This window comes from Seriola dumerili, unplaced genomic scaffold, assembly GCF_002260705.1.
Source record: "Seriola dumerili isolate Sdu_G_001 unplaced genomic scaffold, Sdu_1.0 BDQW01000149.1, whole genome shotgun sequence".
Classification (NCBI taxonomy): Eukaryota; Metazoa; Chordata; class Actinopteri; order Carangiformes; family Carangidae; genus Seriola; species Seriola dumerili.
Window position 1 is genome coordinate 23969835 of NW_019174404.1, and position 13716 is coordinate 23983550.

The following is a 13716-nucleotide window of genomic DNA, read 5'->3' on the forward strand; positions in this document are numbered from 1 at the left end:
TTGCTTTTAATGTGAAAATTATTGCGTGTTCTGTTATGAAGAAATATTGTGCAATTACAATTTGAAGCCTTCCAACGCTGCACATGTGGAGCTGATTTCACAGGAGGATTACAGTTAGATATATTGCGAGCGTTTAAACACAGGAGGGAAAATATACTTATGCACATAAATATGAATAATGCCGACTTAATAACGTGACCAACGCCAATCAATTAGTGCACACGCCTGAGTGCAGCTCTGCAGACGCTCTGCGGCTCGCACCCTCCTCCGGCCCAGCTACGTGCTGGATGTAAAGCCGCGGCGTAACTACACAGCTAAAGTGGCGTCGCTCTCAGAGGTTCAGGTGGCTGCGCTGTCCACAGCTGTGGAACAGCCTGGTAAAATATTGATGAAGTTCAGGCCCAAACACAGTGTTTTACAGTGCAAGCCAAACCGCAGACTGACACATTCAGAGGAGCTGTGTCCCGCTGCAGGAGTGTTACCTGTGAGAGCACTTCCTCCTATGGCTCCAGGCCAAGTCCTGCTCTGCTAAGTTTAGTTCAGTGCTGCTGATGGATCGACTTGTGTCAGGGAGGTTTTACACAAACTTTAGAAACGTCGCTATAAACAGAGCAAACCACAGGTGTCTCCAACCAGTGACTGAGAACACACTGAGCTTCCTGAGTTACAGAAAAGCATCAGTTATAGTTTGTTTAAACACCTATCAAGCAAAAATTGGATTTTTTACAGAAACAAATCACGTTTCTCGTCTGAAAGACCATTGTACAATCTACAGTTTGTGTGCATGTTTCTCTCACCACACTGAATCTCTTGACTCTGTGTGTCACAGATGAAATTTTTCGAACTCGTCATTGCATCCTATATGAAAAGGTGGGATGGCCCTCCTTAATAAACAGAAGGGAGCAGCACTGTATTGCTCTGCTGCAAAAACTACCTAGATATCTGTACTCTCTGGTTACATTTAAACTTACGTCAGGTCACGGGACGTTTTAACTGTAGCTCTTGTTCACACAACTTGTACAGATGGAATGAGCTAGTTACATTCTCTTATTTCACTGGAAGAGTTTAAAAGACTGTACTTGTAATGTATAATGTATGTGAATTATCTGTGTGTGTCCATTCTAATTGCCTCTTTGTGCATCTCTGTCAATTTATAAACTGTAGATGTTTATTTTTGTACATTTGTACATTTTTTGTCTCTGTTGAAAAAGAGATCTCGATCTCAATGAGACGACCTGTTTAAATAAAGGATTTAATTATTTCACAGAGGCAAAATGCAGATTGTTATTAGTTATGTGTAAACAAATGTGTTCATATCATCCCTTTGGAAACAGGTTTCGGTGTGAATTTTAGAACATTCAAAGCCAGGTTTAATTACTGTACAGCAAATCATCACATCCTTTACCACATACTCTTTGTTTTATAATCAACGTGTTTGTTCCTGTTCTCATGCAGAAAGGCTGCTGTCTTTTCTCAGTACAACTCTGATGTGTAAGAGCACTGATTTTAAAATACCAGTGATTCTTCGAGATACATGAAACACACCTGGACACATCTGTGTTCTGCTTCTGTGTTTAGAGCCCACCTGAAAACTGCTGTATGAGTCTTTCACCAACACAACCAAAAAAATGTAGTGTTTTAAATTAAATGGTGTGGTTGTTTACGCTGAAGACAAACTTGTATTTCTTTGTCTGTTTGTGTTTTATTAAGTTTTTAATTACATTTTACCTTTGATTTTAATCTATTTAATTTCCCTCTGACTGCTAAATGCTTGTTTATTAGGGTTTATTTGTGTATGAAGCATCATCAAGGTGAATCTGGGGATCTAGAGGTTCTGAGTTTTTGTTGCATTTCAGCTATATCTTATATTTTCTTCTGTGTGTTGCGCTTGTGGAAAGAAGCTGAATATCTATATCGTTTGTCTGAAGCAGGAGAAGGCCGAACAGAATTTTCCAAACACGCCTTTGATTTTTCTACTTTTCTAAAAAGCAACACGAGGCTGTATGAACCTGCCAGTATGGATTTGATGTGACCTAAATCTATGAATGGACACATCAGGATGTGCTGTATCCTGGACAGTAAACTGCTGTGTGTCTCATGTCATCGTGTCAGACTGGACAGATGATCTTGGAGAAGTTCTCATTGAGCCGCTGACACTGACTGCAGTCTGGTACAAGCGGTGACCTGTAGGGAGGCAGGACGGCTGAGAGGAAGCAGCCTGAATCTTTCCCTCTGGCTCTTTTATGAGCGTCTTGACTGGTTTGAGAGAACTGCTGCTGCTCTTCCTCCTGCAGCTGCTCTCCTGCTAAAATGCCTCTTTACCAAACTGAATGGGGGAGAAACTAGCCTCTTTTTAATCCCCCTTTCTCTGTTTTTTTCCCTCCTCCTTCTGCTTTCATAGTGTTTTTTCCTCCTTTGCTTATTTGAATTTTAATGAGCTTTTCACCTTTTTAAGCAGATGGCTTAGGCTGGATTTCTCCATGAAAGTCGGGGTGAGTCTCTCTGTCATGTTTTGCACAATTTGTTTCAACTAACCGAGTCCTTGAGGGGGTTTAGGGCTTTGAGTGGGTAATGTGCCTGTCTCTCCCTTCTCTCCCCTTCTCTCTGTTGTCCTCTCCTTCTAATGGAACCAACATCTCTCTCTCTCTCCCAGAGAGGACGGGCTGCGTCTTGAAAACGTCCATTCATGTGCGAGTGTGTTATGTTAAAAAGGTTCTCAAACACCTCACCATCCCTCCTTCCTACAGGGAATACTTTAGCATTCTGGGAAATATGTTTCTTGCCTTTTTCTGACACTGACATGAGAAGATTGATACCAGTGTCATGTCTGTACAAGTGGAGATGAGACGTGGTTAGCCTAGCTTAGCATAAAGACTGGAAGCAGGGGGAAACAGCTAGCCCTACTCTGTGCTAAAACAACCCTGCCCTCATCTCTAAAGCTCACTGATTGATAAGTTGTGTTTTGCTGTTTAACAAAAAGAAATATAAAATATACAACTTGTGGTTAAAGGGGGAGTTTAGGGACATCCCAGCTGACAGGTTTGGTGACTAAAGAAAACTGTATCTGGCAAACTACACTGTACAAAACAAAGCTGAGGGCAGCAACACAGAGCTGTAACACTGCATAAAACTACAGCAAAAGAAAAAAAAAAAGAAGTGGTCTCTCCACACTGGAAAACTGGTGTCTCCAAGATAAAAGTGAAAACACAGTGTAAACACACTTTTAACATCTTCAGAAGTCAGACTTTAAGTGTTAAGATGAAGAAGAAGTTTGGCTTGTGAAGGGGTGATACCTCCAATAATACACTTTCTTGGCAAGTAGCTGAAGCCATTTTCAGACTGTTACAGACAAACACAGGCAGGGCTTCCTCTCCACAACTCATATTTCATATGCTGCCTTAAAGGTGTCAGGCTTCTCTCATCCAGAAACACGTAACAACAATTGCACCCTTTACATTTATTTTTAGCCTGATCTGCTACAACTGCTGTCGGTCGAGAAATTTTTCTAATGTATAAAAAAAATCCCCTCAAAACAAAAAAAAACTTTTCTGTTCTGTTCAAAAAACATACCGCTGTTTCCAGTCTTTATGCTAAGCTAGGCTAACCAGGTCCCTGTGCTGAACACTGATTTTCATCTTCAGGTAAGTGTTTTCTCTACAATGTGGAACTGTTCCTTCACAAAGTGTGTGTGTGTGTTCATTGTGCCTACCTGCCGGCATGTTTTCCTGCTTGGGGCAAATTCCTTTGGGGGGCGTCCTCCCTCCCCTCTCACCTCCCTCCCCTCTTCGTCCCACCTCCTCCTCCTCCTCTGGTGTCACCTGAATGCCAATCTCCACCGGCTCCACCACCTTCCTCAGCTCCACCCGCTGGCCGTGGTGATGAAGGCCCTGCAGCATGGGACTCCCTCCTCCTCCTCCTCCTCCTCCTCCTCCTCCTCCTCCTCGGTCGTTCATCTTGTCATAGCAGCCATTAGCCAGCAACGGCGTTTGGCACTGCTTCTTCTTGTGCTCGATGAAGAGGAGGATGTCACCCAGCGGGAAGGTCAGCTGGCACTGGCCGCAGGTGAGCAGGTCGTGGTCGGCATGGAGGCCGGGCGGCAGGGCGTGGGCCAGGCCGGGCACCAGCGGGTCAGGAGGTAGGCCAAGTGTGTGGGAGGGCAGGCCGAGCGGGTGATGGGGTAAGGAGTCGGAGAGCAGGCTGCCATCTGGATGCTCAACCTCTGCTGTCCAATGAGAAAAACAGAAGAGACATGAGTTAACACCTGGACTGAGACTTAGATAGAGAAAAACAAAGGTAGTTTGAATTGGGGACTGACATCGATAGGCAAAACCCTGCAGGGGCTGCGTTTCCTGTTCTTTTCCCTGGATAACTGTGGGAAGGCTCTGCTGTCATGCTGTTTCCTACAGTAACCATGAAGCAGGATCCACCAGGAGAATCACCCGACAAACATTTGTGCGACTTCCCCAAACAATCCAACGACCTTCAGGCCTTCAGAGGTCTAAACGAAGGAAGGGTCTGAACTTCCCTCAAACTCAAACGCTCTCTCTTTTCCCTCACACAACTCCTCCCACCGTTTGCACAGCTGGATGCGACATCATGAATGTTTTCAAGGAGAGACAGTCTGACACTGTGCACCCTCAACCCCGTTTGTCTGATTCATCATCTCCTGCCCCTCTCCGGCTTTTCCCTCCGCCCTCTTTATCAACATTTGCAAACGTACAAATCAAACTTGACATTTAGTGAGATTTTTATTCAGTCTTACACATATACACACATACAGAGAACATTTTGATAAATCTGCATTTTTGTGTGTGAAGAGAACTACATTTATATTAGATACATTACATCACCCTGCGAGTGTCTACCGGTTGTGACCCGGTTGTGTTGGTTGTGACACTTGCAGACGACAAACCAAACCGTGATTTTCCAAAAATAAGAATAATCGTGTGAAGCACAATTTATCCTCTGACCTTATCTTTGGGGGTCCCGGACCACCACTTTGTGAACGACTGATTTATGTGTCCATGTTAATTCTTTATCAAAAACCGATGTCTGGTGATACAGACTCTGTGCTGTTCCATTAAAGGTCAACAAACTCTAAGTTGATTTGAGTGAGATGCTGGTATTTTTTTTTAACATTCACTTTTATTGGGTCATTATTCCTGCCATCCTCATCAGCTGAGTGGAGGAGTCAGACATATTCATGCTTTTATGAACAGGCTGTAAGTGAGGGGACTGGTTTAGATCATCACCTGTGAAGGAGTGAGGAGGTCTGAAAGAGGCTGAAGAAAAATAAAAATCGTCATCATCATCATCATCATCATCATCATCATCATCATCATCATCCTCTCTGACTCTCTCTCTAATATGAGATGATGGATTAGCAGCAGGTTGGCCTCCACATTAGAAATGCAAACAGATTTGGGGTGTCAAATGCAGACGAAGGCTCCAGATGGAGCAACCACCTCGCCACATACCTGCGTTATAGGTCTGTTTTTAAATACACTGCTGACTGGCATGAAACCTCTTGAATATCCTGCTCATATACACCGTGTGTCTACAGCTCCGCTGCCTTTCTGCTTGTGGCCCCTTAAAACAAAGTCAAAGTCAAGAAACGCACAACCACAAAAAATAAGAATAAAATTAAATTTAATAAAATTAAAAATTGAAAAAACGGAATGATCTCATGAGCCATCAGATTTAGTTGGGGATGCCATAGGGAGTTCTGACCTCCACTGTTGTATTTAATACAGTTCAGATTAATAGATATTATTATTGTAGTGGTAATAGCAATATTAGGATTAGCGTAATTATAAAACAATTAATAACACAGATAAAAATAAAAAGGAGACAGGAAAAAGGAAAGAAAAGGAAAAGCCAAAACACAAAAAGATAAAAAAAATATATATGTAAATACGCATAAAGGTATACACTATATGAATACATATGCATATATACATACGCAAATGTTATTGCTAAACATAAAACTATATTATGTAAATAGGTTGGTGGGCAACATGACAAATAAATAAAAACTACAGCTATTAAAATAAATCATAATTGATATTATTTACTTAGTAATAATAACCTATGAAATCAACGTACATTTTACAATATATTTTATCATTTATTGTTTGCATCTTAATTATTCTCATCTTCATAATCACAAAAAACTTTTTAAAAAAATTTTAATTTTAGCTAAAGCTTTCTATTCTATTATCATGATTTATTTTGTTGTTGTTATGGCTATAAATAAAGTATCTATCTCTCTATGGCAAGTATGAGTATGTGTGTGTGTGAGCAGGTGTAGAGTGTGTCTCTGTCAGCCCACATCTCCACACACCATCTCCTCCACTCCGTCTGCATGTGTGCATGCGTTGCATGTTTGTACTGCATGCACCGTGTGTCGGATCAGGTTTGTGTGTGCATGTGTACCATGTGGATACAAACACACATATGCATTGTGTATGCATGTAGTGTATGTGCGTGTGTGTGTGGCCTGCAGGCTGCAGCCATCTGTCCTTACTCTATTGAAATGAACAGCCATGTTCCTCCAGTGATAAACATGAAAGAGAATAAAGCCGGTGAGCTGACCTGGAACAAATACACTGCACACTTACACTGACCCCCACTGACCTGACTTCATCTGAGAAATTAACCATTATAGACACATGATAAAAAAAATGACAGACCTCAAATACACAGCAGACTTCCTGTGTGTGTGTGTTTGTGTGTGTGCGTGCGCGTGCGTGTGTGTGTGTGTGTGTGAAGATGCCTTGATCAACTACATCAGGATGTTCTGAAACCACAGAAAAATTCTAACATTTACACTCGACTGCAGAAACACCGTCACATCCACAGCAGCTGGAGCAAGTTTCAGGAGATATTCAAAGACTGCATCAATAAATAAAGTGTGCGGTTTCTTCGCCCATATTTAATGCACGCCGATTAAGTCAACAGTGTGTTTGCAAATGACAAATGCAAAGGAAGAAGCGTCACTTTGGCCTGATTTACCTAATAAGGCTGATGTGAGTCAGGCATGAGTGCTAATAGGATTGCAGTGAAGAAGAACAGAAAAATCAAAAGACAAGGAATGTCTAAAAATGAACAGCTCAAAAATAACACTGCAATAAAAATAACACTGTTGACAAACCATCTACAGTATCTGCAGTGAGGCCAAGGCAACAGGTGTCTGCAGGGCTGAAATACAGCGTTTGGCTCCAGTCGAGGCCAAAAAGGCACGGCTTTGAATTCCTGTCGTCAGGGAGAAGTTCCCTGCGAGCAGCCACCGTCTTTGAGTTTTGGCTTCCTTTGTTTTCTGCCTATCACTGTAAATGTGCTGTTAATCCATCTACACCCTTCATGCTCTCCACACAACTGTCACATTATATCCACACACACAAATGGAAAAGCGTATTAGCAGCAAGCTGCTTCTCAAATATTTGTTTTCTTCTCTTCTACAGTTTTTTTTTTGAATGATTTTACAGTTTTTACCAGCATCAAAAATTCCCTGACCAAAACCTGAAAACTGTCCCCAGAACAGCTCTGTGTGAAGACCAGTGACACTGTGTGTGTGTGTGTGTGTGTGTGTGTGTGTGTGTGTGTGTGGGTGCATGTGTGTGTGTGTGAAAAACTTTATCAAAACTAGACTTTACTGCTGCTTCCTCCACCGCACATGCAAGCTCTAAAATCCAGAGCAAATGTTTGTGCGTGACACTGCACACACACCCCCACACACCCACACACACACACCCAGGACCTTACATTGACTTACACTCATTTCCTCATACACCAAAGAGAATGCACAAAGACACACACACACACACCTGCAGCATCACATACAGTTTGATACTGAAAACATACATGATGTTGACATGAGTGACTTTGCATCCAACGTCAGCTTTGAAAACACAAACGGTGGATTAATTGTACTGAGGAGCCTTTGTGTTCTGTTCATGATTTCTTTGATTTCAAATGTGACTCGTCTACTTTCGTATGTGTGCACATTGTGTTGACGCAGGTAATCACAACGTCACAATTTTCGACTGTCAGAATGACGCCCGAAAAAAACATTATAAAGATTTTACAGCTGAGATCTCACGTGAATTCTATAGAGATTTATTCACATTTTTAAAACATAATATCTGAGAATAAACATCCCACCGTTATGATTCACAGCCTATTTTAAAATCTGACCCGGTTTCAAATGAAAACCTGTTTAGCTCAAAGCTAATTCAAGTTCATCTGGAGGTAAATCCCCGCGCTGGTCGCAGTCAGGATTACCGCGTCGAGCCCGTGACACACGCATTGGAGGCGAATGTGCAAATAATTCTGCACATTTGTCTCAGTCTGATGTGGCGGTGTTAGCTACAGAAAGTTCAGGAGGAAGAGGAAGAAGATGTGAGCACGTAGTGAGCCACCTGCCCTGGGAGATGCTGTGGTAGAGACGAAGCGCTCCACAGAAACAGCACAAAAGGCTCTGAACAGCAGTAACATGTCATTCAACATGTAAAGGAAAAACAATTCACATCTAAAAACCAAAGTGCAAAATATAAACTTAAAAAAGGAGAACTACAACTTCTCGAGCTGCTGCACTATATCAACACACTACAGTGTGAAGGCACACACACACACACACACACTGACGGTGACTGCTATAGATGTCAGTCAGCCACTGTCATGAATTTACAGTAGGTTACAGGGTGCAAATTGAACGTGTGACTGAGAGAGAGACAGTCAAGAACAGAGTGTGCAGGTGTTGACGGTTAAGAGGTGAATGTGGTCTTTCAACACTGATGTCATCTGATTAACACTCACACACACACACACACACACATACACACACACACACACACACACACACACACAAACACACACGCTGCATGTTCGCACTGTGCTGCTCCTCTCATTGGGAGAGCGAGTGCAGCACTGACAGCCTGAGAGCTCCCCCTAGCAGGAAGAGAGAGAGAGAGACACGGAGAGACAGACAGAGCAAGAGGGGGGGGGGGCATAGAGGAATAAAGAGAGGGAGTTTGGGGGGAGGGGGAGGGTTGATGGTGAAGGGCAAGAGACAACAGACAGCTCACCAAGCCTCAGCTGAGCAAACCAACTCTCTGGTATGCAGTGTGTGTGTGTGTGTGTGTGTGTGTGTGTGTGTGTGTGTGTGTGTGTGTGTGTGTGTGTGTGTGTGTGTGTGTGTGTGTGTGTGTGTGTGTGTGCCTGTGTGTGTTGTGTGGTGTTGTGTGTTGTGTGTGTGTGTGTGTGTGTGTGTGTGTGTGTGTGTGTGTGTGTGTGTGGTGTCAGTAGTGGGAGAGTGTGTGCAGCCTGCTGATCAACAACATGAGTTTAGGCTTGCTCTCTGGGAACTGAAAACCTTCGTCCTGAGGATTCATAGATACACACACACACACACACACACATGCGCATGCATACACACATACCCACATACACACACACTCTAAAAATTCACGCATTTTTTTAATGCAATTTCCAACAAAAAACTTTTTATGTGTTTTTCTGGAAACCAGAAATAAGTAAAACTGGAATGTTAAACATTTTCTCATTTACCTATTTTGTGTTCTCTGTGTCACACACACACATACCTCACTGTCTGCAGGTTTTTACAGGAACTATCCCTTTAATTACAACTGTTTACAATGAAAAAATATGTTTAGTTAATTAGTGTGAACGGAGCTTTATTTGTAACAAGGACATTTGTTAGAACAGTGAGGGATTATTAGGAATATCATTATGTTCTCGTCCCGATCAGCTGTGACACTTAATAACACACCAACATTTTCATTTGTGGCTTTTTTTTTTTTTTTTTAAAAACAGCTCATGTGCAGAACGACTCAGTGAATCTAACAGACGGAGTTGCCAGGTTCTCTCTCTCTCTAACAAAGACTTAGACCCAGCAGGGTGCACGGCTATTTGACAAGCCAAAGGGAAACATGCATCTCAAGTGGGCGACTGCAATTTACACACAGCCCTCTCTCTCTCTCTCTCTCTGTGCATGTGTGTGTGTGTGTGAGTGTGTGTGTGTGTGTGTGTGTGTCTACAATGGGAGCTCTTGTCCTGTTTGCGTCTCTTCACACTAAATCAGCCTCTCGGAGGAAAAGCTGGGGTTATTTGCAGTGAATGAGAAGCAGAAGGCACGTCTGCACTTTCGGGTGTAAACTGTCTCTGCGTGGTGACACCAAAACACACACTGAATCTGCCTAACAAACAAAAAAATATATATATAGATTTCCACTGATTAATCTTCCCTGTGTGTCTCTGAGGGAGAAGCGACATCAGATCACCCACTCAGGACGGACTGTTTGATTTTAACGTTGCAGGAAACGAGTGTGAATGAGGAGAAATGGAAAGCTACAGTGCGGGATGTGCTGCAGCATCAGACATATTTACTGCAGAACGAGACAATTAACATGCAAATTATTACTCAGTGTTCATGGAGTGCACTGAACAGTGGATTCCAGGCCAAACTGTGATCCCTTATTGATTACTTTTTTTTTTTTTAAACGTGTTCTAATCATACAAAAACAGATGGAAACAAAGGGAAGCAGACGAATTAGAGGGGACAACTGTATGTGCAAAAAAAAAAAAAAGGGCTGCAAGATCATATCTCATATTTCCATCACAGCGTAAGAATGTCACTTTATGACTCAGGCCAAACTGCATTTAAAAAAATTAGCAATTTAACCTTCAGAAAAAATTACTTCACTGTTCCCAACACCTCCTCGCACTCAGGAGAGGATACTGAAAGACAAAAGAGGTGGAGTAACTCTTCCTCTTCTTCTCCTATTCAAATCTAGAGTTCATGGTTTTTTTTTGGAGTGTGTGTCGCCTCTTGTTGGAAAATAAAAATTTAAAATGCTCCAATTAAAACACAGGTCAAATGCATTTTATGACCTGACAGCTCGGGAATGAATTACTCTGAATTTGGGGGGTGGGGTTCACGTGTTCATTTGCATATAGGTGTGTGTTCATGTCCACACAAGCTCACACACATATATATATATATATATATATATATATTATATATTATTGTGTTGATTGCTGTGTGTGTGTGTGTGCGTGTGTGTGTGTGCGTGTGTGTGTGTGTGTGTGTGTGTACTCAAGCATAATAAATCAGGGAGCATCTCTTACACATGAATTATGGAATGTACAGCATAAAATCAGACAGATAGACAGTTCAGACCTGCTCTGAGGACACAAACAAAATGCATTTTACACTTCACATACACTCACGTGCACACACACACACACACACAAACACACACACACACACACACACACACACACACACACACAGAGTGAGTGTAAAGCAGCTTTTTACACAGTGCAAACAGGAAGCTCATTTATTATCCTTCATCTGCATGCTCTGTCGTCTTTCCTCGTCTAGTGTCTGTCTGTCTGTCTACCTGTCACTGTGTTAATGTGTTTTCTCTGCTCTTTGCTTCAGAAGCTTATGTCACAGCAAAGCATGCAGCGTGCACAATGTGACCCATTTCTAAAGGTAACCGAGTCCAGACTGCAGGCCTGTGTCTGAACTGCCACACACAAGTAGCTCTGTTAAGCAATCAAATCTCCACTTGTCAGGAGGTGATCTGACATCAATGCCACAAGCAGCGTCTTTAAGTGTGTGTGTGTGTGTGTGTGTGTGTGTGTGTGTGTGTGTGTGTGTTCATGAGCGTTGGGGACTGACAGTAGAATGCCAAAAAGCCAGGCCACGCAGCAGAGAGGACCGAGCCTTCAGACAGTCAGGCAGCATGGCCCAAAACCTGGGCACGGACACGCACTCAGCGTACAGCCATGCTGAGTCTCTACTGTAAACATGGGTGCACACTGATACACTGTAGTGTAAGTGATCTGATCTGGCAGGCTTCACACAGCACAAGTCTCCCCAAGTAACCTCCAGCTGGAGGAAAGAGAGTGCTCATATTCACCAAATGTAAAGTCATGATACTGAGCTGCATCTACAACCTCCTCCTTCATTCAGACTCAACCATGCAGACCTGTCACTCACTGTCCCGCACTAATATTCTGCGCCTTCAGTAGTTAAAGTCCTGCTGGTCCAGCTGGTATTAAAATTGTATCACTGCTGAGAAGTTTATCTGCGCACAAATATCAAGAGTTTGCGTCGAATAAGAGGGAAGCGATGGCTTCCTCTGCGGATTCATTTGCAAAATTTACGTTTGATTTTTTTTTTTCTTTTTTTTTGTAAAATTTTCTTTGCAAAAGAAAAAACTAATTTCTTTTCTAACTATTTTAATTCTCCCGCAGTAAAAGCCTTGGAGATGATATTAAATATAACTCAAGCTATTTTGACCTTAACTGACATCATTTATTGGAGCTGCTCTGTATTAAAGTGCCGGGAGGAAACCCCAGAATTTTTCCCTGTCAAGACGTGCAGGCTGTTAAATAATCCAAAGCCAGCAGCATTAATATTACAACCAGGGGAAGCAGCCTGTAAACTTTGCATCCATGCAGCATGAACGGAACTGAACTCATCTGAGCATGGAGGAGGAGGCTGGAGTGTTTCTGCTAAAGCTTCAATAACCTGCAGGAAAAGAGAAGAGAAAAGTCTCCGTGTTGAACCGGAGAAGAAGAAGAACCATCTCTGATTGAACTCAGGAGCTTTTCTCTTTGCGGCAGCTGCATCTTCATGTTTGTGATGCGACTATCGGCCTTTTTCCTTCAGTGGAAGATGAAGAGAATTTCTCACAATTAAATTCTCGAATTCATCAGTGACTTCTTTTTGTGTGTATTCATGTGAATATAACAGAGCTGCTGTTATATTATGAAAGTAAGAACCGATTACAATTACAGTTAGGTTTTATTGTGTGTTGATATGAAGTACATTTCTCCCCAACGCGTCCGGTTTTAATTTAATTAAAAGTGGAACAGTAATAAGGACGTCGTGTCTCAGTGAAGTACCAGGGTTTATCTCCGACTTCTCCGCGAGTAGAAGTCAAACACGCTCTACTCTGTGAATTTGCTTCAAATAAAAGAGGCTTATTTACACACCGTAATGATCCGATCATTAAATTAAGACTTTTATCTAATTTTGTCAATAAAACAGGAAAAGAAAGAAATTGACCTTCAGGAGCCACTTTGACAAACTTTCTGTTCCAAGTTTGAAAAAATCATTTTTACGCACCGATCATCCGGAGAGAAAAATCCTCAGAATGAATAAATGAATAAAATAAAAACAAAATAAAGCTAACCATATGGTGTGGTGTGTGATTTTTTGCAGATATACTTACGCGGTATTTCTCTCTGGGACAGGTGCTGCGGGTTCCCCTGCTTGCGTCGGGACATCGCCCTGGCATTTACACTGGCATCGCCCGGAGAGCGGCGCTGGAAGGGTCGGCTCTCCTCCTCCTCCTGCTGCTGCTGCTCCTGTATACCGACTGCAATCTGGTCCCAAAACCGGCCGCTGGCTGGCCACCCGAAACTGACCGCTCTGCACCGGCCCAAAATGTGGCCCTCGAAATGACCCCTCCGCGACGGATCTCCCTCCAGCAGGCAGCGGCTCCTGCGCTCTGCTGTGACCGGCCGTGGCGCAGCGCTGGGCGGCCGGGCGCTCGGTCGGAGCTTGGTGCCAAAGTGGTTGCGCGCCTCCCTGCTTCGGTCGCGGCGGTGGTGAGGGAGGGGGACAGTCCGTCTCTGCCGTCGGCTGCCTTCACACCATCTGTCAGAAGTGAGCGGAGA

General features: G+C 43.0%; 1 protein-coding gene across 1 annotated transcript in view; it reads right to left on the reverse strand.

Moving 5' to 3' along the window:
* Nucleotides 1-13420, reverse strand: part of LOC111226117 (B-cell lymphoma/leukemia 11B-like) — a 44554-nt gene extending 31134 nt beyond the window's left edge. The window contains exons 1-2 of the mRNA XM_022751211.1: nt 13269-13420; nt 3706-4222 (exon numbers count right to left, since the gene is read on the reverse strand). Of these exons, the coding sequence (XP_022606932.1) occupies nt 3706-4222; nt 13269-13323 (572 nt within the window). The 5' untranslated portion in view covers nt 13324-13420. The remainder of the gene's footprint in view (nt 1-3705; nt 4223-13268) is intronic.
* Between the last annotated feature and the right edge of the window lie 296 nt (nt 13421-13716).